The sequence below is a fragment of the Sarcophilus harrisii genome, chromosome 1, assembly GCF_902635505.1.
Source record: "Sarcophilus harrisii chromosome 1, mSarHar1.11, whole genome shotgun sequence".
In the NCBI taxonomy this organism is placed as follows: domain Eukaryota; kingdom Metazoa; phylum Chordata; class Mammalia; order Dasyuromorphia; family Dasyuridae; genus Sarcophilus; species Sarcophilus harrisii.
The window spans coordinates 171420696-171446283 of NC_045426.1; the positions used below are offsets into that span (position 1 = coordinate 171420696).

General features: G+C 33.2%; 1 protein-coding gene and 1 pseudogene across 2 annotated transcripts in view; one reads left to right on the plus strand and one right to left on the minus strand.

Moving 5' to 3' along the window:
- Window positions 1-25588, plus strand: part of MSH3 (mutS homolog 3) — a 189729-nt gene that overhangs the window by 96082 nt on the left and 68059 nt on the right. For both annotated transcript variants that reach the window (XM_031966986.1, XM_031966990.1), the window contains 5 exons: window positions 1516-1648; window positions 11789-11976; window positions 17814-17982; window positions 21837-21901; window positions 24074-24190. In XM_031966986.1, the coding sequence (XP_031822846.1) occupies window positions 1516-1648; window positions 11789-11976; window positions 17814-17982; window positions 21837-21901; window positions 24074-24190 (672 nt within the window). The remainder of the gene's footprint in view (window positions 1-1515; window positions 1649-11788; window positions 11977-17813; window positions 17983-21836; window positions 21902-24073; window positions 24191-25588) is intronic.
- On the minus strand, window positions 5050-6872 carry LOC111719052 (annotated as a pseudogene).

Below are 25588 nucleotides of genomic sequence, written 5' to 3' on the forward strand. Positions count from 1 at the left end.
CCACATTTGGGTACCAAATGTTGTGTCCTGCTTTCTAGAGCCCCCAAGTTGGGGTGACAAAATGTACCATTGCTTTCTAGAGCCCCCACACTGGAGTGATTAAAATATACCTTCCTAGTGGAGAAGTGATGAGACAGGACTCCCAAGGATGGTGGAAAAATGGAGTCCCCTTATTTCAAGGGCTTTCCCCTTTATATAATGTAACAAAACAACACTGCACATGAGACCACGTAAACAACTTGCTATTGTACATAATTTGCCACCTGGTATCACTCTTTCATCTGGTATCATTTTGCTTCAATCTCCACACAGATTGTCACCGCCCCCTGATTTCTTAGGAAGGCTGAGAGCCCTTAGGAGACATGGGGAGCCAAACCAGACATTGTTAGCAGGTTCCCTCTGGGCTGAAGGGTTTTATGCCTCACCCAGCGTTTCCCCACTGACTGTGACTCTCTACACTGAATTACTTAACTTTTTTTTTTTTAATCATTTGCTGGCCTTTGCATGTCATCTGTGCCTTCCGCAAAACTCAAGCAAAATTCAATTTTGTTTTTTAAGTAAACCCACAACATATTGAAACCATGCAATATGGAAGGCATAACTGAATTATAACTATAGTCTTTATGATCCTATTTGGGATTTTCTTGGCAAAGACACTGAAGTAATTTGCCATTTCCTTTTCCAGCTCATTTTACAGATAAGGAAACTGATTCCCAGGGTCACACCGCTTCTAAGTGTCTGAAGCTGAATTTGAACTCAGGTTTTCCTGACTCCAGATCCATCACTCTGGGTTAACAAGGATTGTTCATCTTTTGTTTTGAAGAGGATGGTGATATGGATGATATCTTGACTTGATTTTAAATTTGGGTTAAATGAGGTAGAATTGTGCAGTCATTAGCCTTCTCCCTTTCTTTCTTCCTTCCCTCTTTCCCTCCCTTCTCCCCTTCTTCTCTTCCTTTTCCCTTTCCCTCCCATCCTTTTCTCTTTCCCTTCCTCCACTCTCTACTCCCCCTTCCTTCTCTCCCTTCTCTCCCTTCCATTTTGCCTTCCTTTTAAATTGAATAGGTTGTATTATTTTATAGTTAAGGTCCCTTCAAGCTTTAAAATTCTTTTATTTTTTTGTGAGGTTTAATCAAGCAATCCATTCACCACAAAATGAATCAAATCAGTTCTTGATGGTTTCATGGTTATTGTCCAGTCACTTCAATTAAGATAATCACTACTATATCCCCATGCAGACACAACTTATGGATTTTCCATGTACTTTGATTAAATGGTAATTAAAGCATACAGGAGTAAAGATCCTTGTCCCTAGCAAAGACCTATGAAGGTTCTCTTATTTCACTGCATAGCTCATTTTATACAAGTCTTCCTTTTATTAAAGGTGCCTCACATGCTATAGAATTTCTGAAAGTTCCAACTGTATAATATTGGGAAGATTCTGTATTCTGAAGGATCAGAGCTCCTACATTTAAGGAGATTTTTTCGATGACTGCAATTGTTCTTCTCTAACAGGGAAATCAATGCTCGACTTGATGCAGTGTCAGAGATTATTCTCTCTGAGTCCAGTGTGTTTGGCCACATACAAAATCATTTGTGCAAATTACCTGATATAGAGAGAGGACTCTGCAGTATTTATCACAAAAAGGTAAGTTGGTAAAGATCATAACTAGATCTCAGGGATTATGAAAGATATCATTTCAGTTTTTTGGTATTTTTAGCATATACAATTTTGTACATAACAAAAGAAAATATTTGACTCCTCCAAAAGTTAAATCATACAAATCAATGTAATCTGACTTTTTCTGTTGTAAGAAATATAAAGTTAGCATACTTTAGTTGACCTATAAAAGAACATGTACTTTTACTTAATTTTTTTACCTTCTGTCTTCAACCTATAGCCCACTAGAAAGTTGGGTAACATTATTTATTTAAATTAACCTTGTGTCTTAAGGCCTGTGGGTATCTGCATATTTGACCTTATAGGATTTTTACTTGGCCATAAGCAGGTGTGTAAATGCCAGTGTTAAAATAATGATTTTAATATCTGTATTTGATATAGTTTCAATTATTTTTCCAGAAAAATGTATAGTATATTCTCTTTTACTTTGCCTTAACAAATCACTTGGGACTACAGTAAAACATAAAGGGAAAAGCAGTATTTTAATAGACAGATGATTCTCTTTAATTTCTCATTTTAATCTAGGATTTGCTAAAACAGAAAATTCACGATGAGTACCAGCAAACAAATTGGAAGTAATTATACCTTCATAGATGCATTTTCACTTAGAAGCTTTTTTACAAATTTAGGGACAGGCAGAATGAAATTCATTCTCTCAGTTTCTGATTTAAAGACTAAGTTTATCCCTAATTGTAAATTTTTTTTTAAAAAAATTTTCCAGAGAAATTTGTAATTTTCTGTTTCACTGTTTTAATACTTATATAAATATGTACCCCAACATTGGGTTGATTCATGTTGAAAAGTGGAGGGAAGAGAAAATTCAGAGACAGATCAGATTTGGAAAATATAAACATTTTATTACCAATTTCAATTGTATAGTGATCTGTGAAGTCCTTTCTAGCTTTAAATCCATGTTCAAAGGTACTTATCTATGCTTATTTTTGGCAAATTTGTTAGCTGACTCTTGGAACACATCATTAAACACATGTCTGTTCTTTAACATCAGCATACCCTAAATAAGCCTCTCCTTTGTGCACCAACTGGTGACTGATGCTTTGGGTACAAACTGTGCCAGTGGTCTGAAATTTATAAAACTGTAAGGAATTCTGAAGTGCTTTATTTGGATGTTGTGAAAATGGTTAGGCTAGGCCATATGGCTATGCAGAAAATGCTGGGCAGCAAACACAAATAGGTACTTTTGGGGATGATAATAATAGTGTATACCAAGTGGCACAAGGCTGGAGTTTTAAAAATAATTGTGTATTTTGGTAGCCAGAATTGTAAATTCAAATCTTGGGGAACAGTCTTAGTTACAAAAGCCAGGGATACTTGGCTGAACAGTTTAATCTTTTAATAAAAATCATGTGGTTTTGTAAATCCTTTTAAAAAGGATTCTCAACCTTTTTTTTGAGACATGGACCCCTTTGGAAGTCTGCTGAAGCATATAGATTTTCTCAAAAAATATTTTAAAATATACAAAATAAAATTACATAGGGTTACAAAGGATTTATTGAAATATTGATATATTGAAATGCAGATATTATACCGATCTCTGTTTTGGATTGCCTTAGCAGTCTTTACATGGCACTTTATAGTTTTCAACTTGCTTTATGTATGTGTTCTTATTTCATCTTCACAACAAACCTGTAAGGTAGGAGACATAATTATCAGTTCATTTTATAGATGGGTAAACTGAGACAGGAGACCAAGTGACTTATCCAAGGGCCACATACTGCTAGTATTTATAGTCAAAATTTGAACTCAGATCTTCCTGACTTTCAATTCTTGCCTCTTACCCACTGAGCCAACTACCAGCTTCCATAGACATGGATTATATAAGAAAAGGGCAGGATGATGCTGATAGAGAAATTCTGCTATCAGACCAACAGCCTCCACATCAGAAATGTTCACAAATTTCACAGGGAGAAGTGTACCAAAAAATTCAAGTCTTGTCTAGTCAGTCAACAAGCAATTATTAAATGTCTACTTTGTCCCATATACTGTGTTAGTGTTGGTGATATAAGACCAAAAAAGAACTGATTCCTGGACTCACTGCTTTATTTTGAGGGGACAGCTTGCACACACATTAGAATACACAAATTTTGCCTAGACTACAGAATATGTGCAGGGGGATAATTCATTTTTAGGCTGGAAAGATAGTTTGGAAGTAGGTTATGGATAACTTTATATGCCAGAGGAATTTCATTTTGTAGTTCTATAGATTTTGTATCCATAGGTACTGAGATACTCAAGTAGATCTGTTATCAATTTGGAAGTTCCTTCCAGCAATGTAGATAACCATCTATCCCTGCTTCCCAATTCTGTGATCCTAATCCATGTGCTCTCATAAATTTGCCTCAGGTGGTCCATCCTATAGGCCTTCTTCACTTTCCAATGGAGCCTTCTAACAATCTGCCTATCATCCTCACCTTTTGACTAACCTATTGTCTATCATATCATTTAAAAAAAAAATTATAAAATATTTATTTCAGTCATGTGTTCTAAAACTATATATATATATATATATATATATATATATATATATATATATATATTACAATCAAACTCTCAAGCACACCCTTTCTTGAAGTAGTTATCATCCTATTTACTAACCTCTTTTATTCCATCACAGTAAGAAAATTTTAAAAATGTTTTCACCTATTATCCCTGATCATTATCTTCCAATTTGAAATTGCATCTGCTTCTGCCAAACAGATTATCTCACTAGAATATTTTGTTCTTGGCATGGCATACAAAGGGTTAAATTGAAAGAGCAGTCTGCCACTGACTGGGTTAGTAAAAAGAGAATTAGGCAGCAATACATCTCTACTATCTCCTAGCTTCTTTTTGAAATTCCTTCCCTTTTCTTTCCTCTCCTGTGTTGGGGGGGGGATATGTAATTGTTCTCCAAACGTGCTGGAGTAGTGATGTCTTCAGCAAGTCCAATTTTATTTCCCTTGTTCAAAGAATGTTAGAGTTCTAAATTTCAAATCTCAAAGGATTCTTTGTAAAGGTAAATGTTCCTATGTTAGTACTTAACTCATCATTACTCTCTTTTTCCAAAATATTTCCTTAAATTTTGTCAGCCAAGAACTGCTGGAAAAAAATGACAAAACTCAAGAATCCGATTATTCAATCCCCCACATGATGCAGCATAATTGTAAAAGAGTGATAATTATTTTGTAAATAGGGATAAAAATAGCAAAGAATGAATTTGTAAAGAATGGAGATTAACCCATGGCATCAGTGTTCACTCAGGATGGGAAAAAGGTGAATTATGGAAGTAAATAGCATTTATCAGACCGATCATAAAGAAAATACATTACAAAGAAAACTTACCTAATAAAAAGGAAGGTTTCATTTTTTAATCAGTTTGTAATTTACTTCAGTTTCTTTGTTTCAGAAATAATGGCATGCATGTTATTGACTTCAAATATCTGAAGTAGGTCCTGTATAAAAGGCTGAAAGGCTGGGAAAAATTCATCATATTCTTCTAATTTATTGGTAATGCTTTTGATGTTGTAGGTCCCCAATACCTATTGAACATGTTTGACCACATCTTCATTAATTACTTTATACAATTTCCCAACTATATTCACTAGGACACTTAGTCATGATGAATTATCTAGTACTAGTACCTCATAAATATTTCTCACAGCATTTATTCATTTCTCCAAGCCTGAGGTAAACTTCATTTGAGGATAGATATCAGACTTGATAAAATAGCTTTTGGAAATGATTAAGAATTGCTTGTAAAGTTTCAGGGCATGGCATATCATCCTTTTTCTTATGTTCATCTTCTTCCAAAATGGTGTTGACAATAATAGGTCTTCCATTTTAATACACCTTCACTCTTATTATTTTGTATATGCCAAAGCAACAACTTCTTTGTCAGTGTTGTGAATAATATATACAAGTCCTTTAGAGATATTAGTCGGTCTGCTCACATTTCTATTATGGGAGGAAGTTGCTCAAATCCACATTTTAGACTGTTAGCTTTCTTATAACTTTGGAAGGGCCTCTTGCTTTGTTTGTTTATTACTATTGGAGCTCTTTGATTACTTATTGAGTTGATCTGGTTAAGATCTTGAAGTATTTCTGGTCAAATAAAGCCTGGCACTGGCTTTTTGGATTTCTTAGAATTTCTGTTGTCAAAGCTCTCAGATTTGTCTTCCTTGATGAATTCCTGTAATTTCCTACTTTTCTAAAGTGCTTTTTCCAGGTTCTTCACCTGCTTTTTTATAATGTTTTAAGTCTTGCCATGAGAGTCTGCCTTCTAAATCTTTGTGGAGATTTTGATTTTCATGTGAAAGTTTATTGATCTTGGCTGTGATTCTGGCATGACATGAGGTTTTTATAACTAGGTATTACTATCCACTACTGCAAAATCCCCTTTGCTCTTTTGGTTTCTGTATCTTCTTTAAAGTGCCTTAGTTCCTTTTGAATTTTTCTAATTTTTGATTCATAATAATCAGGATAAGCAATGGTTTATTGATAACATTATGTGTTGCTTGTTTGCAAAGCTGAATAAAAACTTTTCTTAGAGGCAACATGAAGTTCTTCCTCTTTCTGTAATTTGTGAAATTCCTTTTACAAACGAGTTTTCTGTTGCCCCATCCATTTTTGTTCACACTGTTGGTATTTTGCCTGTGCAGTTTTTTGATCTTTTTGAAATTATTTCACTTGATTGTGTTGCTGGGAAACCATGACTACAATTTTTAGTTCAGTGATTTTGGATTTCACACCAGCCACAATTTGTTCCAAATCATTAGCTCATTTTTCTTCCTAAGCTATTGATTTGCTTTGATAAGATGATAGTTTATATTCTGATTCTCTTTACCAACCTTTTTAAAGTCTATTTAATTTCTGTGATGATGCCTAGGTTTTTTTTCCCATGTGTTTTATGAAGAAAAGACACTGGTTTTAAGCTATTCATCAAAATTCTGCTTCTTGTTAACTTCCTATCAGATATTCTGCCAGTATATCTCCTGTCAGACATACTTCCTATATATCTAATAATTCAATTGATGTAGGGGATATCAGTGGAATGACTGACTCTGTGTGATCAGATGAAATAGGCAAAAAAAAAAAAAACCAAAACCAAAACAAAACAAAAACCTTGATTTACCTGACTGAAAGTCATATTCCAGTCTAATAATTATTTAGCATCCTGATTCAGATTTGATGCCATTTTCTGTACAACCAAGTGGAGTGGAGTTATCAGTGAAGAACTCCAACAGACTTAAGTCTTGGCAAATATCTCTTGCAACTTCTACTTGATGATTAAAGATGGCTGTTTAATGAATGATATCCTAAAAGACCTCTTTCATTAAAAAGAAAGATCAAAGCACTTCTGGTATCTGCATATAATTTCTTTTTAAAATTTTTACCCATGTATTCACTCATTCAGTCATTCATTTATTTTTATTTTATTTATTTTAAACTTAAATACAAAATAGGAAAGGAAAAAAAAAACCTCTATGTACACAGCAGAACATGGGAGGATTCAAAATATAAAAGCAATAAATTTTCATTTCAAGAAAGCTTGTATAATAAATATTATACATTACATTGAAAGCTGTCTATCCTTTCATTTTTGCTTCCTTGTAGGTTTTCCTTTTGTTCTCCTCTGTGCACTTTTTACTTTATTCTTTTTTCCCCCTTCTTCCTCCAAGGCTACAGTCAAGCTTGGAATATAATCATCTACATTTATGTATGCCCATCTACATTTACAAACATCTATGTAAGATTATAGCTTGTTTGTCCTCTGTTTCTCTAAAGGTGGATAACATCTTCCTTCATAAATCCAAGTCTTTCCATATTTTTCTAATTCCCTCTATCACAGTGATAGTCTAGTTGTTTTAAATAGTCTAAAACAATATTGATTAAGATAGCTGACATAGAGGGTAGTTTTCCTCTTTTCCTCTTGATTAAATTCATTTTACCTTTAACTTTGTCTGATTACTACCTCTCCCTTTTTTACATAATAAATTCTACTCATCTTTTACATTTTTTTTGTTGTTGTTGTTCAGAATTCTTCATTGGTTGTATGTTATGGCCTACTGACATCCACTATAATGCCCCTCTCTGTTGCCTCTTATAATAGTCATGTATAATCTTGGGATACAGTTGTATGCATTGTCATGTTGCCATACACTGGTAACAATACTAGTAGCATGTTGAAGTTGTGGGGTCAAGAAGCTGTAAAGCAAATTTGACACAGGTTGAATTAACTTCTCATTCAGGTGATTTAACTTGAAATCCATTGTAGATCTCTTAGAAGGTCAAAATCTATTTTTTTTTTTTTTTTTGGACATTGCTTTAGTGCTGCCCATGAAGAAAAATTAAATTTTTTTACATCCTTATTATCCTACAGACACTGGTAACATAGTCTATGTCTGCTTTTATTTATGGCTATACACTAAGCTAATTTTTACCATGTGAAAGAAAAAGGAAGAAACTTGGTTTCCTCACTGACCAGTGGTTTTTAAATTTTATCTTATTTAGAAATTAACACATACCAAATAAAATGAATGTTTTTGATAAAATAGAACTGAAAAAGAGAATTATACAAGAAACTGATTTTATTATGTGTGGCATATTTTTCCTAGGCATTTAATAATTTAAAATTCATAGTATCCTGCTTCTGTTTCCTTTTAGCCTTCTGTTTCTTTCTGTTCACTTCTTTAAATTCTTCAGTGACCTCCTTTTCTTTCTTTCCTTTTGAGGAGGAGGTATTATCTTCTCATTAGATCTCCTCTCTCCTAAATCCTATTCTCCCTGCAAGTAAGAAAAAAGTGGGAGAAAGCTTTTAACAACTATATGTAACTAAAACAAATCCCCACATTGTCCGTATCCAAAAATACCTGGCCCTCATTTTATATCTTGTCACCTTGTGAGGAAGTAAATAGAATGCTTTATGATTAGTCTTCTGGAATTGAAGTTGGTACATTCATTAGAGTTATTAAGACTTTGAAAATTGTTTTTCTTAATGATGTTGATGTTTTTGTATTATTGTTTTCTGGGTGCTGCTTGCTTTACTTTGTATCAGTCCATACAAACCTTCCTAGCTTTCTTTGAAATTGTCCCTTACATCATTTTATAGTATAAAAATATTCAGTAGAAATTATATCACATAATTTGTTCAGTCATGGACACCTTAATTCCAGTTCTTGTCCCTTTCTCCTTTCTTTGATCTCTTTGGAATATAGCCCTGAGAGTACTATCATTGGGTCAACTGGTATACAAAGTATACTGACTTGTTTGATATAGTTCCAAATTGCTTCTCAGAATGACTTTGCCAATTTACATCTCTAGGGCATAAATTTGCCTGTATTCCCTATAGTTAGTTCTCCCCATCCTCCATATATGATTTTCATTTATTTTATTTTTTTTTGGTTATTTTTGCAAATCTGATGAGCGTCAGTTGAAATCTTGTATTAATTTGTATTTGTATTTAATTTGTATTACTTTACCTACTTACTAGTAATTTGAGAGAAGGACTCAATACTTTAAAAAATTCTTTTCAACTCTAAATAAGTTCTATGCAGTCCAGGCTGTTCTATTCTTCAGTGCTAGACTCAACATATCTTAGTCTGCATAATAGCTCTTCTTCATCTCAGAATATATATATATATATATATATATATATATATATATATATAAGTATATAGTGTGTGCACATGTACATAAACATACATACACACATTCAAATATACAATGTATATAAAACAACACAACAGAGATTTTAAATGACTTGAAAAAGATTCCAACTAAATTTTCAGCATTTAGTGCAGTTCTGGTCATATACTGGGTATCCACAAAATGCTCATGGTTTAATTAGCCATTTAGTTATTTCTATATAGATTGAATTTTTTAGAAAAACTGCAATTTTTTTGGTTTCCTATCTTACCAGTCTGGAAAGTTCAGGGGCTACTAACAAACCAAGTCCCACTTTAATTAGTATACGCATTTTAACCTACTCTATTTCTATTCTGGGCCACATCCCCTCATCAGGCCAATTCCTTCTCCCATAATTGCCATCCCAGAAGCTCACCATATTAATGTTGAACTTGTTCCAGACACCCTATCAGTTTAGCTTAATGTGGCTCAAAATTCCTGAACTCAACAGTTCTGATACTGTTCAGTTTCCTGCGTAGTTGGGATTGCTGGTGTAAGCCACTATTTCTTGCACTTCCCTGAATTTCCAGTAGATTTTTAAAAATACTGAGTCCTTGCCTCAGTATTTGGGATCTTAGATTGATCGTACATTATGCTACCATGCTAATTTGCTTTTCCAAAAGGCCAATTTTGGACAGCTGCTTAAATTGGGATCATGGCATACAGACACAGATTTTCAAAGTAGTAGGTTATAGTTATAGAGAGTTATTATCTCTAAGCATGATTTCCATATTTGCATATTCAATCCTGGTTTCTTTCTTCACCTTCCATTGTGTATCTGTTGTTCAGTCACTCAGTTATGTTTAATTCTTTGTGATTCCATGGAGTTTTCTTGGCAAAAATACTAAATTGTTTTGCCATTTTTTTCTCCACTGGATTAAGGTAAACAGAGGTTAAGTGACTAGCCCAGGGTTACACAAGCCATATTTGAACTCAAAGATTCCTATTCACTGAGATACTCAGTGGCCTCCAGTCATACATTACCAACTGCCTATTGAATATTTCAGCATGTATCCTGTAGGCATTTCAAACTCAGTATGTTCATTTCAGCACTTGTTACTGTTCCCTGCCAAGCCCATCCTTACAAATTTTTTCTACTTAAATAAGCCCTTGTGTTTTGTTTGTTTGTTTGTTGTTTGTTTTTTGGCATGTGTGTTTATTTATTTTTCAATTATCTAACCAACTATTGTTATTTAGATATTTCTTTGAAGTAGGTCTTTCTATGTTTAGATTTTCATTGTAATATGACCTTTCCCCAGTCTTTTACAAAAACCAGGATTAAAAGGCAAGTTATTTTGTAACCCTTATTGTTGAGAATAGATTTGATGATTTATACATTTTGTCATCATTATAAGGAGGGAATTAGAGAACCAAACTTCCTTTGGTATAACAAAAGGAAAGAATTGTTTCAGAATCCAACTTTGTAGATAAAACAGTGGAGTAAAATTAAGAGGATGCAGATATACCTTAGATTTTTTCTCTCAATAAACAGTAGTTTATTTTTGAGGGGAAGGCTCATAATAAGGAAGATGTCTTGCTTCTGATACTTGCTATCTGATTAACAATGTCCAAGTCATTTTGCTTTTTAGTGTTCCAGACCTCCAGTTGCTCATTTATCTTTCCTAGTTCTGACCTAGCCCATAACAAATTTGTGGAATTCCTTGCAAATTAGTGAACTGTGAGATGTCTCTGTAGAAGAAAAAAAAGTAACAGTTTCTGAAAACAAAAATAAATGAAATTTATTCTATTATATAACAAAAGTAGATGCAGCTTTAACAGATTTAAAGTTGCAAAATTAACTTGCCTTACTGCCATCCTTGGGTTTTGATCTTTAAAGTCATTTTCCTACTCTGGAAAATCTAATAAGTAAATATATTAATGTTCAGAGCACAGCAGAAGACTTTTCCTTTTCTTATTTTCTCAAATAATAGTGTGATTATAAATAGAAACTTTAGTATTTCATGTGTAGTAATTGATGGTAAAAATCTAGTGAATTATTAAAAGGGGCAGTTCAGAAACAAATTTTCAGTGAATGTGTGTCATGTATTGTTTTGTTAGCAAAAATTAAATGAATGGAGGAGAGGACAGGAAGATAAAACTCAAAGACCCTAAAATTATATTGTCTATTGTTTGAATTTATTTTCCTGACATCTTTAATGTGTTTTTTCAAGTGCATTTTGAAAAATGAAAAACATCCTGGGTTTAAATAACTTCATCTACATCCTTAAAACATTCCTTATCTAAATATTTACTACATAAGCATTTGGTGGCAATTCTTTATTTTAATTGGCTGAATTTTTTATGTGCAAGATATACTCAGCAGAAGGGTAATCTTAAATCTGATCAACTTTAAAATGATTGATTAATCATTAAATTTCATTTTCAGGTATCTTACATTCTTTAGGTTAAAACTATTTCCATTTTCAGTGTTCCACTCAAGAGTTCTTCTTGATTGTTAAAGCCTTGTGTCACCTGAAGAGAGAAATTCAAGCATTAATTCCTGCTATCACTTCCCAAATTAAATCAGACTTGCTCAAACAATTCCTTCTGGAAATTCCTGAACATCTCAACCCAGTGGAGCACTATTTTAATATCCTTAATGAACAAGCTGCCAAGTAAGTATCAGACCTTTCAATATTTGTTTTAAAAAGTTAATGATTGGGGACTGACTAAAGAAAGAAAATTTGGTATATGAATGTTATGGAATACTTTTACTCCCTAAGAAACAGCGAGTGGCAGGAATTTGAAGAAGCAAAAAAAAGATATAAACTAATACAGGAAAGTAGACAGAACCAGGAAAACAGTATGTTAAATTCAGTTATTCAGTCAGTCAGCATTTATTAATGTATCAAGTGCTAAGGATACACAAAATAATGGCAAAAATAGTCCCTGTCCTCAAGGAGTATGTGTTTTAATAGAAGAGACAACATGTAATGAACTTAGCATACATGATATATACAGAGTAGATGGAAGGTAATCTGAGAGGGAAAGGCACTGGTAGCTGTTTGGATTTGGAAGGGCCTGATACAGAGATACCAGTAAAAGCATTCTGGGCATGGGGGACAACCAGTATCAAGATGCAGAAACAGGAGATGAGATGTTGTTTTCAAGGAATTGCATGTAGCTGAGAATATCATTTTGTGTGGGGAAAAAGGTGAAGAACTTACAGATCAAGCACATATTGATCAAGGACTGTTAGCTAAAGCCTTAAAGGCCTGTTTAGGGAGCATGTGATTTTTAGATAAGGCTTGGACTATATTCTATTGTTCAAAGGAGTATGCGAGGTGAGAAAGCTATATATCACTTTGTTTACTATATTCCACTGACCAAATAAGGGAATAGAGCCTATGTGACCAATCACACCATATAGAGGGTGGGATTTTTGGGGTTCTTTGTCTGAAATGTATAAAAACTGTGAACATTTTCAAGGGAGTGTCTCTCTCCTGTTGGGAAATTCGCTTCACAGACCAGGATGGGGTCCACTTCTCGAGAATCTAATAAATAATTCTGCTTTCTATGAGTGATCTGAGTAGTCAGTTTGGGTAGGTCTCTCTTTGTCCCAAACAATTTGGATCATAGAGTTTGAAGAGGGGAGTAAAATATAAGAAAACGGGGAAAATAGGAAAGGGTCAGGTTATGAAGAACTTTGAGTGCCCCCCCCCCAAAAAAAAAGACTTTATATTGGATCTGGATATAATAGGAAGCCCCTAATGGTCATTGAGAGATGAGTAAGTGACATGGTGAGACTTTTTGTTTTAGAAAATCACCTTGGCACCTCTGTGAGGGATAGTTTAGAGTAGGGAAAGAATTGAGACAAGGCAACAAGTTGGAAAGCTATTATAATAAAGTAATAAGAGTGAACTAAAATTGTGGTTAGATAATTAGAGATATGTAAAGAGAGTTGTAAAAGTAGAAATGTCAAAATTTGGCAAATGATTAGATGCTTGGGGATTGTGAGAGCAAGAGATTAAGCGTGGTACTAGGTGAGTGGGAGGGTGGTGTATCTTTGATAGTAATAAGGAAATTCAGAAGAGAGGAAGGTTTATGCAAAAATAAAATGAATTCTTTTTTTGAATATAATAAGTTTGAGATGCATTTGGGCCACCATCCAATTCAAGATAACCAAAGGGCAGTTGGTATTGTGTGACTTTAGCTCAGGAGAAAGACAAGGTCTTGATAAATTTATCTGGGAATGAACTATATGGAAGTTATAATTAAACAAATAGGAGCTGATGATATCACCAAGGGAAGGGGTGTAGAGCAAAAGAAAAGCCTCGGTGCTGAACTTTGGGAGAAACTCATGATTATTAGCTATGAAAAGGGGATAAGAAACAGCAAATAAAATTGAGGAGTGGTTGGAATGATGTAAGGAAAATCAGGAAAAAACTTTGTCATAAGAATCTAGAGTGGAGATTAGGAAAAAATTCTAAACTGGGAAATCTAGGAGGAAGTTATCAACTGTGTCAAATGAAGCAAAGAACTCAAGAAGAATAAGAATTGAGAAATGTGTGTTCAATTTGTCAATTAAGCAATTATTGGTAACTTTGGAAAGGGTCAGTTGAATAGTGAGGTTGAAAGTCATAATTTACAGATTTAGAAGTAGAATGTGAAAAATGGAGGCCCTGAGTGTGGAATTTAATCATAAAGCAGGTAAGAAATAAAGGATGATTATCATAGGAATGAAAGTGAAAATCTTTTAAACATGATTATATTAAATATGAAAAGAGCCAGTAGGTAGGGAGACATTGAAGATGAGAGATAGTAGAGAGGATAGTCATAGTGATCTGTTTGGAGAAGGCAGGAGTAGATGAGATATCTCAAAGGTACAAAGAGAGAACTTGGCCTTGGCAAGAAGAGAGAGAGGGGGGAGAGAGGAGAGACAGAGAGAGAGAGAGAGAAATACTCCACTATTTACTACCTCACACAGAGCATGTCCAATTTTGGGGGGTTCTCACCTTCTTGAAAAGTCAGGGAGGTCATGACCACCTATATTCTAAAAATAAAAGAAAGTGGGAGATGTTATGGGCCAGGACTTGAAACAAGGTATACATAAATCTATCAATATGGGAGGTATTACACATAATCACATAAATTACATAAGCACATAGTAACACAGGCTAGTAGTGATGTGACAAATAACATGAATCAACATGAGGAAATTATACATGTCCTAAGTCCTAGAAATAGTCCAAAAGGAATCTATTGTCCATTAGTTCATGTGCCAGGAATCCAATAATTCCTGCAAGTTTTGAAGTCCTTCAATAGTCTCATCATGTGTTAGAGAATCCAATGATTCCTGCAGATTTTAAAGTTCTTTAACAGTCTCATTATCGGAGCAGTAATGAACTGAACCAGCTACACCCAGCAAAAGAACTCTGGGAGATGACTAAGAACCATTACATTGAATTCCCAATCCTCATATTTTTGCCCACCTGCATTTTTTATTTCCTTCACAGGCTAATTGTACAATATTTCAGAGTCTGATTCTTTTTGTACAGCAAAATAACGGTTTGGTCATGTATACTTATTGTGTATCTAATTTATATTTTAATACATTTAACATCTACTGGTCATCTTGCCATCTGGGGGAGGGGGTGGGGGAAAGAGGGTAAAAATTGGAACAAGAGGTTTGGCAATTGTCAATGCTTTAAAGTTACCCATACATATAACCTGTAAACAAAAGGCTATTAAATAAAAAAAAATAAAAATAAAAATAAAAAAAACAGTCTCATTATCAGCCAGGCTCTTTCAGTGTCATGTTTTTTAGGTCTTCTCCTTTGTTTCGAGGTTTTTCTTTTTTTCTGTCTCTCTCTGATGGACAAGGCGAATATGGCTCGTTGGCATCCATCTGATTCTTTCTCTGTCTGTAGAAATACAAGCAAACCCTCTCCCTCAAGCAGTTAACCTATCTGGTCCCTTCCATTCACCACTTTCTGTATCTCCCTACATCACCTGGCGATTATTTAAAGATAGTGGAGCTGCTCGCACTGGATGGACACTGCCCTTCCAGTGGGTTATAAAACCTGTTTGCTGGAGCCAGTGCATCTTTGTCAAAAATCAAGAAGTTAATAGTATAAAGGGTTAGATTTAGAAGTTCTCTAGGGTTACCTGTGGCTCCCCCTTTCTTTTGTTTTTAGAGGAGTGTCATTATCTCTGTTTCTCCTCTCTACTATTGCCTGTCCTTGAGGATTAAAGGGTATGCCAGTGGTGTGTAAAATCTTATACTGTGCACAAAAGAGTATAAAATGTTTAGAAGTATATTCAGGTCATTATCTGTTTTTATTGCTTGTGGCACACCCATAATTGCAAATGCTTGGATGGGGAACTCACTGACCACTTGAGCTGTCTCTTTTGCTGCTGGTATTGCAAGAGTGAATCCTGAAAAGATGTCTACCACAACATAGCTAAAAGACAGACAACCAAAAGAGTTATAATGGGTCACATCCATTTGCCATATTTCATTGGGTCTCAAACCATGAGGGTTCTTCCCTGGAGGGAACATAGGAGCGTGGAAAGGAAGGCAAGCTGTACAGCCTTTTACTGTGTTCCTAGCTTCCTCTTTTGTTGAGGAGAGCCATTATATCACTATATTATCTTAAATATATGTACTTAACAAGAAAGAATACATCAATAGCTAGAGAATCATTATCTCATTAATTATCTGAGTCTCAAGTACACCTAGCATTCAGAATTTGTTGTTGCTGTTGATGATGTTTTTCTTTCCATTCACTTTAGTATGCTATATAATTATAGTGACCATACTTGATCCTAAAGAAGATGTGAGAAAATAAATTTTATCTTTTTTGGCAGAGGTGGGACACTCTGGGTATAGAGTATGGCATATGCTTTTTGATTTGGTTGTGTTAGTTATTTTTATTGAGCTATTTTTTTCCTCATTAATTTTTTGTTTAAAGCTTATTGGTTAGAGCAGGTATATATTCAGAAAAGAAAGTAATGTAAAAACAAAAGCTGCTTCAAATTAAAAAAAAAAAAGATGGTTAGGCACATTTGCCATTTCAAGTACATTCTTTTACTCTGACTTGGGAGCAGTGGGCATTTGTATGCATTTGAAATGAGAAACGTAATCAGATTCTAAGGGATCTGAACTAAAGATTTCCAAGTGCAGATAGAAAATAAAAATTTAACTGGCTGTCACTTCACCAGTCCTGCTAGATTTGGGATTTCCCACAGGATTCATATAATAAGGGTGGGCATAGGAAGAACTAAGCTGGAGCAGCTTGTTTAACCCAAATGGTAGTATCCTATTGGCATCTTACATATATTTCCTGGCTGACTGTACAGTCTGTTTTATAATTAGGATCTACAGATTCTAATGTCTAGAGGTAGATTTTTCCACAGATGAAGTGGTTCTCTTGTTTAAAGCAGATAAAATTATCTTAAAGGTACTGAGTTCAATGCAAATGTATATCTTTTATATCACTTTTTATAATTAACAAAGTACTTTTACCCCCATCGTATCAGAGTCCCATTTAGAACCCAGGGTTTCTGATTCTAACCACATTTTTATTTCTATTATATCATACTGCTTTGGAATGGTGCTCTTTCAAGCATTTATATATTTATCCTCATCTTCTTCCCTAGTTTAAGAACTGAATATGGCTAACCTTTCCACTTGTTCTGTTGATTCCATCCTTTGCTTTTTTTAATATGACTTTGTTTAAATTCATTTCTTCTCTGTTGTGTATATTTAACCCTTTCCTATCAGCATTTTTCTGTCTGAAAATGTGTTTAGATTTCACGTTTCTAAAAATGTCTTCCCTTGACCAAGATTTTTTAGCTCTCATTCTATAGTTTACCTCCCCTGACTAATAAAATTCTCAAAAACTTCATGTATGAAGAATAGTCTTTTGCTCAGATTACAAGAAATATAAGGATGGATAAACCTGTAGACCTTCCCTCCCCTCCCCTCCATCAGTAAAAGTATCTGAGACAGAAACATACAGATGGACAAGCTGGGCTCAGAGCAGACTTTCACTTACTGTCTTTCTTCAATGCTCCTGAAATCTAATTCCCATCCCTGCTCTTCTCTTGGAATTGTCTTTAAGGACATCAGCAACTACTCCTTATTGCTAAAAGATCAGTCATATGATTGAGAACAGAAAACTAATCCTATAGATTATCCAGCCCATCCTATTCATCATATAGATGAAAAATTGGGTTCCAAAAATGTTAAATGACTTGTTCAAAGTTACCATAATAATATGATACTTACCTACCACAGAGATCATCTTGTGCCACTACCTTATTTTATAGCTTAGCTGAGAATAAGAAAAAATGTTCTAAGATTATAGTGGTAATTTTGGACAAAGATGAGTCTGGAGATCTCAACCTGGTATTATTTACACCATATTCTTATGGAAATGCTGTCTGGTGCTTAGTCCCACTCATAAATAGATTCTTCATGAGTATAAACATACTTTTTGTTTTTTAGAATTGGAGATAAAACTGAGTTATTCAAGGACCTCACAGATTTCCCCTCAATAAGTAAGAGGAAAGAGGAAATACAAGTGGTTACTACCAAAATCAACCTACATTTGCAAGAAATACGAAGAATATTAAAAAGTCCTTCTGCACATTTCAAAACAGTGTTGGGACAGGAGGTAATATGAATCTATAGCTGACTGAATTTTATTTTCATGAATTCATTTTGCTAAGTGAAATGAAAATTTGTTGAGAAATAATCCTGTTATTACATTATCTTGAATTTGTTTTGCCATAGTTTTGAAAAGAACAGTTCTGATAGCACTATTTTTTGGTACAGCTTGTCAGAAAATCTGGCTGCAGAAAATAATCTTGTGTTCCGTTCTGTTTTGTTTGGTTATACGGAATGGGTTTTTCTTCTTAAGTAATTGATGTATTTTTCAGATTTCAAAAATGTAGAGCTGAAAGAGCCCCATAGAGTTATCTGACCAATCCTTTTTACTTTATAGATTTAGAGATAAGTCTCAAAAATTTAGAATTCTCCTTTTTATTGGGTCATATTTTTATAACAAGGTATATATCCTGTTTTGTTTTGCATTGGACTTGAAGTGCACTTTTAGGGGGCTCAGAGTCAAAGAAAAGCTTCATCACTGAGGCAAATGCTTAGAAATCATTTTGTCTTTGCTACTTTACCCTATCTTAACAGCCACTTCCCATGAATGCTTGCAAAAATTATGTTAAATTTTTAAAATTGAGAAATTTTTTAAATTGTTAGAAAAATTTTTAAAAATAACTAAGGAACCTGTTCTGATTTATTATTATTGTTTACTAAGTATTTGTTTATAAGATCATTACACTATATTAGCAGGAGTAGAGGATTTGAAGTCAAAGAAGCTAGGTTCAGCTTTCCACTTAATTCTTTGTCTTTCTGGGCCCATAATATCCTTATGTGCAAAAGAACTAGAATGAACTACTTGCCCCCTAACTCTATTACCACAGAAGGAAAAATTGCTAATTTCTTCAGTACTTCATCAATGTAAGATGAGTGTTTGGGAGTTTCCATGTTAGCTTAAAAAGTGAAATGTGATTTTTATGAATATCAATATGAAGCATGATTTTGATTAGGAAGAATTTTTGTAATTAATACTTATCAACTGATTTCTTTATTGTATTGGGATAGTCTTTGTTATGCTCCTTTGAATTATGACTGAATACTTGATTGTAATATTAGAGAGACTTGGATTAATTTGTGTTAATATGTAAATAATAATAATAATAATGGCTAGCATTTGCATAGTGCTTTAAGGTTTGCAGAGCACTCAATCTCTCTTCAACTTTGGAAGGTAGATACTATTGTTATTTTATAGTTGAGAAATTGAAACAGTGCCTGGGGTCCCAACAGTTTTTAAATTTCTGGATGGAATTAAACTAAGGTCTTCCTGACTCTGGGTCCAACACTTAATCTTCTGGGCTACCTATATTCATATATTAATGGAATTAAGATTTAAAAATTTTTTTTATTCAGTATAAATGCCTCAAGATAGAATGACTCTTTGGATTTCACATGCTATATCCTAATGTGAATTTTTCTTGAAAGGTATATGTTCAGTGTGTTTTGTGATTTCATGCACTTCTGAGTACTCTCAGAATACTTAATGATGGCAGTGTTTTTGCAGGTTATGTAGCATGGATCTTTCATGTAATAAATAGCTCATTCACATAACATTTTTTTTTGGTAGGTACTTAAATGTTTATTGACCAACTCAGATTAATTACAAATAATTGTAAATGAATCAAATGAAGCAGATGCAGGATTTAAACATTTGAATTACCATTCTAATGTAGATGCCAACCTCTTCTTCATCCCTGCTATTAGATTCCTTCCCCTTTGTCAATGTAGGCTACCATTCCAAGGCCAACCACTGACTTATTCACACAATATTCTTGAAAGAAGTAGAGTAAACGATAAAGTTTAATGAAAAGCTTACCTTATGTAGAGTCACACAGTGGCTTACTGGCAGGCCTGCTGTATCAGGTCAGGCGCTTCTAGGCATACTACACAGCCTGCAAAGTATTAACCAACATCACTCCATATTCTGATTTAAAGATTAGAGATAATAAGAAATAATAGATGTCTACTTTTAAAGAAAGTGATAGTCTTTTGACCTATCCAGAGTCCATTAGCCATGATGTTTTCCCATATCTTATATTTAGTAAAAATTTGAAGATTTTAAATGGAGACTTTGAAAAATGAAACCTTGTGATTTGAGTAATAAAACTGGATAATTTGTAAAATGTATTTTTATAATTTAAAGACATCATTTTGAAGTAATTCCAGAAATTCCTGATGTTTCTTTTTTAGAAGGGAAGAGACCAAGGAAAATAAAGAGTAACTTTACATAATTATTATATTGACTTCTGTTTAGCTTTATTTTCTCAGAGTTGATGTGGAACGTAAGTGATCATTTAAAAATTTCAGCTGTTTAATAAGTGACAGTCTTCAAGGACATTTTGCATGAATCTTATTTTTTGTGTGTGTGCTTAAATAATCTTTTTTTATTGCCAACTTCTCTGAGAATTAAAATTATTAATATCTTACATTTAAGTTTACCTTCCTCCATTTTCAAAGGAGCATTATTATCAAAATTAACTATATATGATTAATAGGGAAAAAATAATAAATGAGAGAAAAATAAAAGGCAGGAAAAGCTCCATAAATCACAATGGACAAAAAAATAAATTGACCCTGAATTAGCAATTTGGCATTTTCATTTTAAAAACAGATGTAATTCTGAGATCAAATAATAGGGTTATATGAGTTATGTTGGACAGTCACCCTCATTTTATACTCAGCACTGCTGTATCATTGAGCATTAGAGCCAAAGTGAGACAGGAAGAAACTAGAAAGGATTCAGAAAAGGAGCCCCAAAATGATTTAAAGAACAGATAAAGATAAATTAAGAAGAGTTATTAGTATTATAGAATTTATCACTTTGGAGATGAGTAGGCAATTTTATAAAGGTTCTTAAAAAGAAATAGTGATTCTGTTGTCAGTCTTTTAAGCCTGAAAGATATTAAATACATGCTGCAACCTAAAGGATGCAAAGAAGGTAAAAAGAATTACCTAATAATTATTGAGTGAGTTACCAAAAGCTGTTATGAACTTAACTTTAAAAATGCCAGAGTCAAGACCCTTTCAAAAGGATCACCAAAGAGGAATTCTACAGAGGAATGGATTAATTTACATTTGAAGATCTCTTCTGGCTCCAAGATTTAATGATTTCTGTGCTATATATTGCCATGATTTGCAACTGATACCAATATGTCTGACACATTTAGTGTCAGAACAAGCAGTTTTTTGGTGTGAGGACAACTTTTTAGGTACCATCATACCTGCATGGCACAAGGGATAGAGCACTAAGCCTGGAGTCAAGAGTTCAAATTCAGTCTCAGACACTGGCTGGATTATCCTGGTAATGTTACTTTCCCTATTTGCCTCAGTTTTCTATGTAATGAGTTTCCTGTAAAATGATATGGGGAAGGAAATGGCAAACCATTCCAGTATCTTTGCCACAAAAGTTCCAGTGGTATTCACAAAGAGTCAGACATAACTGAAATGACTGAACAACAAAAACAATACCTTGAAGGTGACATGCCCATGACTTAGTAGTTCCATTGACTTTGTCCATATGTCTTCCCTTACCTGTCACAAATAGTGGCAGATTTAGATACTTCTCACTGATGACAGAGTTAGATACATTCATCTGTATTCCTTTTGCTTCTTTACACACAAAGTATAAGAAGAGGATCTCAGATGTGGAATGTGTATCATAGGCACTGCTGTCTCAGGGACTAATAATATTTTTCCAGAATGTTCCATTAGTTAATGCTCAGGACTAATTGTAATTTAAGTTCATTCATATCCAGTAATCAGCTGTTTAAATAACCAGTGAATTTTTGGAATTTAAAAATTTGTGAATACTTTTTGGACTTTTTCCTTAAATATCTAACATTTCTTTTTCCTTTATTTTAGTTTCTCATAGAAGTAAAGAACTCTCTTGTATCTTCAATACCATCTGATTGGGTTAAGATTGGAAGGTAGGTTAAAAAATAATTTTTTTTCTCTTATTTAACTTTATGATGACATTACTGTTTCTGTGTATAATTGGAATATGAATAGTCAAATTTTCAACTTAAAAACAAAGCCTTTATTTTAGTTTTGATAAGGGACATTAAATAAACAACATCATTGTTCTAGCCATTCTAATCATTATTTTAAAAGATGATTTTCTTTTCATTTTAAAATAAATGCTTCATTGGGAATTTTGTATATCAGTAGTTTTTGTCTTTTGTCCAATTAGCTGAAGTTAGTGATTTTGCTAGAGACATGTATGTGAGAAAAAGAGAAACTTTCAGATTTTAGGGGGGGTTTCTTCTGCCTGAGTATTTTAATATTTTTGCTGTCAGATGCTTTTTTAAATCATATAAAAATTTAATTTCCAGCTTCAGATAGATTATGATCTCTTCATTTTTACTAATTTTCATAGCATAGAGTAAGCTTATTCATTCTCACGTGTCAAGTTCTACTAACAGATTGACAGCAGTAGATTCATCATATATTAGCATCTGGGGCCAGAATGGAGATAGAGTTTTTTTTCTTTCAGAATAAGGAATGACTCTTGTAACAAAGACTTTATTTCAAAGGACAATAGAAGTTACCAAAGAATAGTATGGTATTATGTGTTAATTAGGTCAGTAATTAACTTCAATATAATATCCTTCACAAAAATGAATGATTTCATCCTTAATTACACTTACAATACTGAGTTTTTGTGGGTTCACAGTGAAATTATCTTTTTAGATAGAGTTGACATTAAAGGAAGAGTAAAGTTGGCCATAGTATTAAAGAAATTGTAAAAAGGACTGCAAAGACCATTTTCATTTATTCTCAGTGTCAGAAACAGATTAGAGCCTATATTACAAGGACATATTGAATAATATATCATTTTAATTGTTGTATTAATGATTTGTTATTTATTGCCAATAGCACAAGAAGCTCCCAACTGCCCAGACCTATCTTATAAATTCCTAACACTTTTCTTTTTTTCCCCTACTGTATATTTGGAATAAGATATTATAGCATCTTTTCTTCCTCCCAGATCTATTTTCCCTTCACTGCCTTTTCAGGCATTCTTCCTTTTGTCTTTTCCTTTTACTCCACTCTTATCTTAGCCTCCAGCTAGTTAGTGGAAGTCTTATTTTCAGAGAACTTACTTGATATTGAATCATGGGAATCTCTTCAGATCTACAATTGTGATGTCATTAAATTATTTATACCAGAAGAGAGAGCTAGGATAAAATGTATTTGCATAGAAACTTAAACTATATTTAGTATAAAGGAAATAAGCATGGGATAGTATAGTAGCAGTTATTTTCTGAGCATTCAGTAAAGATAGTAGAGTGAATGAATAACAGCTTTTAAAGAAATTTATTACAAGTTTTTTTTAATGCCTCATTATTTGGCTTTTGGGACTACAGGAAGGGCAGGTTAGTTCATCATGAGCCAGACCTTTAAAGTGATATGATAGAGTAGATAAATTCATCCTCTTGGTATAATGACTTGTCAAGATAAAGTTGATTAATGTGACAGCACTATGGACAGGGACAATGGAAAAGGAACAGAGAACAAGTTATAGTTCTTGCCATCAGACAGTTTACCCAAACCCTGTTCTTTTCCTAATGTCAAAATTGATGGGAATATATGGGGATTATGTATAGAAAGATTAGTAAAATCACACTGACTTTGCATCATTTTTCTGTGTGGGAAATTTAGAAAATATAGTTCATTTTCCAAAGATTTGTTTCACCTTCGTTTCACCTTTGAATTAATTTATTGTGTTTTGCTATCCCACATATGTATTTCTATTAATCAAACTGGTTTTCCATTAGCAAATTTTAACAGAATAGAACTTTCTATTGCTAAAGCTAAACATTTGGAATACTGAATTTATCATACTGATTTTATATTCAAGAATAACTTTCAAAAGCTTTCTGTCCAGATCTTTCTATAGAATCTAAGAGCTTTTCTTTATGGTAAAGATTATTGAAACGAATAGATTTGGGTAGCATAATAATAGAATGCTCCCTCTTTACATCTATTTCCAAGGTTTATCAGAGAATAATAAAGAACTACTTTAATTTTCTGAAGTGATGGTATTACTGATTTCTAAGTAACCTTGATTTCCTATTTATGTTTTTCTTCTCTTCTAGCACAAAAGCTGTTAGCCGCTTTCACTCTCCTTTTATTGTAGAAAATTACAGACATCTGAATCAGCTCCGGGAGCAGCTAGTCCTTGACTGCAACACTGAATGGCTAAATTTTTTAGAGTGAGTTTACAATGAAATGTATAATTTGACTCTTGCTCTGAGAAATAGACCGGAAAATCTTTCCTTCAAAAGGAAAAGTTGAAATTACTGCTTTGATTTCTTTTGGCCTGACATAAAACAGTTGAATTCGTGTGCTCTTTGATTTTATTTTTAATCCATTGAAATGTAAGCTTATCTTAAAGTCTTTGCTTGTGGAATAAACATTTATTTGTGGTTAGTACTATAAATTTGAGCCTAAGGATTTGATATAATCAGTAAGTAAGTCATTGCCTTCAGTTATTATTTAATTCTATCACATACTCAACATTTTTTTCCAAATCAGAGAAAATATGAATCAGTAATTTGGGAATAATCTATTTCCTTACAAGCATTAAAGTAAATTTACATTTTTTCTTCTACATTGGTCTTAATTGCTGGACACCAGAGTATATAGTTGGTTATTTTTCTGTGTTTTATGTATATTTTGATATTATTCTATAGAAGTAGTATATTCCAGCTAGTCAATTTTTCAGATATGAAATTTCTGTATTGTCCAAAGTATTTTATAGAAATTTTGTCTCTGACAACTAGTATGTTAAAGGTGACCACATTCCTACTATTAAGTGCATACTGCCTGCCAAATACAATATATTTTAGAGTAAGTCTTCTTTGTTGTAAATTGTTCTTACTTCCTCTTAACATTGACTTTTGCCCATGTTGGTCATATGTTCATGGCTAATGCTAATCTTTGAGGTAGTTGTTTTTTTTTTTTTTTTCATTTTTGTAATCATACTTTGTATAATGTTACATAAAAGTCATTAATAACCCCATTGCTGTGGATCCCCATCAATATTGTGATATTTTTCAACCAGGCACTCAAGACAATTATAATGTCTACCTTTCTCCCCTCTTCAGGCTATTTCATCCAAAATTTCATTTTTATACAACTAATTAGCTAAACTAGGCAAGATATGCTTGGATTTTCAAAAGTTTTTTTCCTTAATTTATATCTTTACTTTTTATTTCACTTTCCTTTACAAATATATCCATCCACCTTCCATACCCAATAAAACATCCTATATAATGAGCCATACCTTTTAATATAGAGTGAAAAGAAAGAGAAAAAGTCAAACAAAACAAATACCAGTGATCTAAGGGCATATTCAATGTTCCTCACCCATAATTTCCCAAATTAATAAAGATGGAAGTGATTTACATTTTCTCATTTCTTCTCCACAGCCAATAGTGACCATTATAATTAATTTCATAGCATTCAATTTTGGTTCTCCTTTATTTTTATATTGTTTTAGTTTTTATATATACTTTGTCCCTGGTTCTTCTTACTTTGCTCTTTTTTTTTTTAAATTAAAAAAAAGGTTTTTTCTTTTTTTTTTTTTTAATTAAAGCTTTTTATTTTCA